Source organism: Macaca mulatta, chromosome 1, assembly GCF_049350105.2.
Source record: "Macaca mulatta isolate MMU2019108-1 chromosome 1, T2T-MMU8v2.0, whole genome shotgun sequence".
NCBI classification, from domain to species: Eukaryota; Metazoa; Chordata; class Mammalia; order Primates; family Cercopithecidae; genus Macaca; species Macaca mulatta.
Window position 1 is genome coordinate 220414049 of NC_133406.1, and position 3898 is coordinate 220417946.

General features: G+C 61.8%; 1 protein-coding gene across 1 annotated transcript; it reads right to left on the reverse strand.

Annotated features, from left to right (window-relative positions):
- Positions 1-1365: 1365 nt before the first annotated feature.
- On the reverse strand, positions 1366-3812 carry FAM43B (family with sequence similarity 43 member B). The gene is made up of 2 exons (XM_077971718.1): positions 1783-3812; positions 1366-1676 (listed from the first exon to the last, which is right to left on the reverse strand). Exon 1 carries the CDS (start codon positions 3408-3410, stop codon positions 2418-2420), a length of 993 nt encoding a protein of 330 aa, XP_077827844.1. The 5' UTR covers positions 3411-3812; the 3' UTR covers positions 1366-1676; positions 1783-2417.
- Between the last annotated feature and the right edge of the window lie 86 nt (positions 3813-3898).

Genomic DNA, 3898 nt, shown 5'->3' on the forward strand with positions numbered 1-3898 from the left:
TGTGTCCGTGTGTTGAGAGGCTGCTGGTGAACCATGGAAGAGCAGGGGCTGAGGCTGGGAGCTGGGAGCAGGCTTGTAAATCATTATTATTATTATTATTATTATTATTTTAGAGACAGGGTCTCACTCCATCGCCCAGGCTGGAGTGCAGTGGCGTGATGATAGCTCACTGCAGCCTCAAACTCCCGGGCTCAAGCAATCCTCCTGCCTCAACCTCCCAGAGTGCTGGAATTACAAGCATGAGACACTGTGCCTGACCTGTGAATTATTATACAGTAACAGCTCCTTTAATTATATGTATCTCATTGCAAATGTAAGAACAAGAGGGCTTCCTGGACCTCCCAGTGCCTAGCAGTTCGAAACTATCTGCTGCATGAATTTGATTGAAGAGGGCAGGCCGTGATCTTGTTCCTAGACAGGTCTGAGGTTGTCAGCCACATCAGAGGCTGCCCTGCAGTCCATCGTCCTTTCCTAGGTCTCACATCTTCCCACTTCCTTTTTTTCTACAAATGGGGAGAAACACCAACAAAAGTCCTGGCAATGTGTAAGAGGGAAGCAGAGAACATGCAGGGAGACCTTGCCCAGTGGGTTCTTGTTACTCCTGACACACGGAGTCAACCCCAGCTTTTCCCTCCAAAGCCCCTGACACTGTCTGGGTTCTGCAGGGCGAGATGGCAGTGCTGTCATATTTCCTGGCAGTTGCAGGAAACAGAACCATTCTGATTACTGGCAATGGCAGAGGCCACTCTTTTGGGTTCTGGATAACTCTGGGATCAGTGTCCAGCTCAGCACAGGAATAAAGAAGATACCCAGCTGAAGTCTCACGCTGCCACAGGGTCTGGACAGGTTTCTCCAGAGCCTCTGAAAGAAAATTGGGCTGCCCACCCCATTCTCTTACAACCTGCTCTGCACTCATCCCTGAAGGCGCACACACAGTCTATACTATATGCTCCGACATACACATGAACCTTCTCAGAGATATGAATACCTGCTTATGAGAAAAGCCCTCAACCAGTGCTCCCTCCCTGACAAATGTTCCAGACACCCGCATCTGAGTGCCCAGCATACAGACATTCTGGGAGGCTGAGACAGACAGCCGACGTTCCTCCAGGGAGCCTGGCGCATGTGATTTTCAGACAAGGCAGAAGTTACTGCCTCCTCCTCCAATATTAAGGAACAGTTTCTTGGCAGCAGTCCCCAGCCCCCGTCCTAATCCTGAGGTTGGCTGGAGCTGCTCAGAAGAGCTACTTTCAGGGTTCTGATGGTAACCAGGGGAAGCTATACAGGCTCACCTGTGGCTTATCTGACCCTCAATCCATTTTTTCACCCTCAGCAAGCCTGGCATTAAACACAACACAGGAGTAGTGACAGGGCTGAAAAAGCAGGTCCACTTTATTTACAATGATCAGTGACACATAGATCTTTGGGCTTTTTGTGGTCTCGCGAAGACACCTGGGCGGGGTGGGGGGCCCACTCCCTTGGTTGGGTTAACACACCCTCCTTCCTCATCCTGCTGGGAGAATCCGCTGCTGTCAGGACCCACCTGCTGTGACTAGCCTCGACTTGGGAGTATCTCTGCTGTGTCTACTTTCTAGGTAGTCAGTGTCCCCAAGCACCTGCCAAAGGTTCTCCTTACCTCCTTTGGAAGCCCCATCTTGGTCCTGGTTGCGGGGCACCTAGGAGGGGACCACATACATCCGTCTGCAGAGATGGGACGGGCAAGGAATCCCGCGGGGGTGCCTGGGCAGAGGTGTGGGCAGTGGCCTGGTGCAGGGCTGTTACCTGGCCTAACCTGTTGTTTGAACGTCGGTGGGACTGTCTCAGTGTTCTCCAGAGGCAGAGCAGTGAAGTCCCAGGAGTCCTCCAGGGCGTAGAGAGGCGGGGCTTGGGCCTGCGAATTCCTCCGTGTGTATGGCAGTGGACTCTGCCCACCACTGGCCCAGCCCCAATTCTCCCAGACTGCTAGATTCTTCCCCTACACGAATGCCTCTCCAGGGTCATTTATTTTTTTTTCCATAGGGAAGAAAGCTAGAGGGACCAAGGGCAGGGTCACTGCCTCCACCCTGCCCAGGGTCCAAACCCACCCTCCTGATTTCTGGAAACTTCCTCCCTTGAGAGGATGTTTTGGGAGGGAATGAGGAGGTCTGTGGGCAAAGAGACTGGGTGTAAAGCATAGGGGGCGGGTCCACAATGGCAGGCCCGGGCAACTCCGGGTGTGGGGAGAGATGAACACCCCCCAATAACGAAGGGCGTATCAGGCATCACCCTGAGCCAAAATGAGGCGGCGGGGAGGACAACACGGAGACCACGGGGAGACACGGGCCGGGGGCCGGGGCAGCCGAAGCGGGCAGGGCCGGGGTTGGAGGCTGTGAGTCTGGCGGGCCGGGCCTGGGGCCGCGAGTCCTGTCCTTCGGCTCTCAGCGCGCCTGGCCCGCCCGCTCCCTGGGGCCGGCCTTCCAGCGGCGGGGCTGAGCCGGCGGTGGGGGCGCCGGGACGCCCCGCAGGCTGCACGTCCTCAGCTCCCGGGCCAGGCTGAGCACCTCCGGCCGCTCGTGCTGGGGGGCTCCTCCCTCTCGCTCCTCCGCGTCGTCCTCCTCCTCCTCCTCTTCGTCCTCCTCCTGGATGCTGCTGAGGCGCGGCGCCCCGCGGCTGCGCTCGCTCGGCGGCGGCCGGTAGGCGCACTTGGCATTGAGCAGGCGGCGCAGCGGGGCGCGGGGCACCGAGGCGGCGGCGCCCCCCGCGCGGAGATGCTGCTGGCGCACGTGGCGCGCATCGCTCTGGCGCTGCAGGCGCTTGAAGTCGCTGAAGGCCGCCAGCGCGGTCTGGCGGAGCAGGCGGGCCAGGGCGCGCGCCTTGTGCGCCCGCGCCAGCAGCACAGCGTGGCAGCGCAGCACCACGGCCTTGTGGCGCGCCTGGTGGCGGTAGACCCAGGCGAAGACGCGCGGGTGGCGCCCGTCCGCCGTGCAGTAGGTGATGCGCGGCAGCAGGTAGGCGTGCGCCGGCCTGCGGCCCCCCGAACCCCCGGCGGTGCCGCGCTCGCACGGCTGCATGCGGATGCCGTGCGGCCCCAGCGTCAGCTTCATCTTGGTGCCCCCGCCCGGCCCGCAGCGAGCCCAGATCTTGCCCACGGCGTCGTCGGTGCAGCCGTCGCCCTTGGCGTGCAGGGTGACGGCGTTGCCCAGGTACCACACGGTGTAGGTCGGGTCCTCCTTGTTGAGCTCCACTTTCTGGCGCCGGCTGCGGAACACGCGGCCCAGGCGCTCCAGCGGCCAGTCGGGCAGCAGGTCCGGGCAGGAGCGCAGGAAGCTGGAGAGCAGCGACGTGTAGGCGAGCCCCGGACTCAGGCTCTTCGCTTTGCACTTGGCCTCGTCCTCCACCAGCACGAATTTGTTACGTCTCCAGGGCAGCATCGCGGCGGCGGCCAAACGGGCTGGGGGCGCGGGAAGCTCACCGGCGTCCTGTCAGGAGGCCGGGGGAGGGAAGGCGCGCAGAAGTCCACCGCTCTGGAGTCGCGAGAAGCCGGGCAGCGCCGGAGACAGTCGGTGCCCGGAGATGCCCAGTGCCAGGCAGGGCAAGCTTCGCAGATGTCCGGTGCCCAGCCGGGCCGGCAGCCGAGGTGCCGGACGGCGGCCGAGTGGCTGGGAACAGCTTTTCCCGAGAGTGGCTCCAGCCGTCCGGGAAGCGAGGAGGGGCCGGGGTTGGGGGTGGGCTGGGCTGGACGCCCCCCAGGCCCAAACAGTGGGATTTCCGCCGTCCCTGCTGCCGCAATTTGGGTCGCCGGAGCCTCTGGCGGCTGCTCGGTGGGGCAGACCGAGAGCGCGGCTGCGGTGGGAACTCCTTCAGGCGTCGCGGCTCCACCTCCCCCGGCTGCCTACATCACCGGGCGGGACCGCTAGCT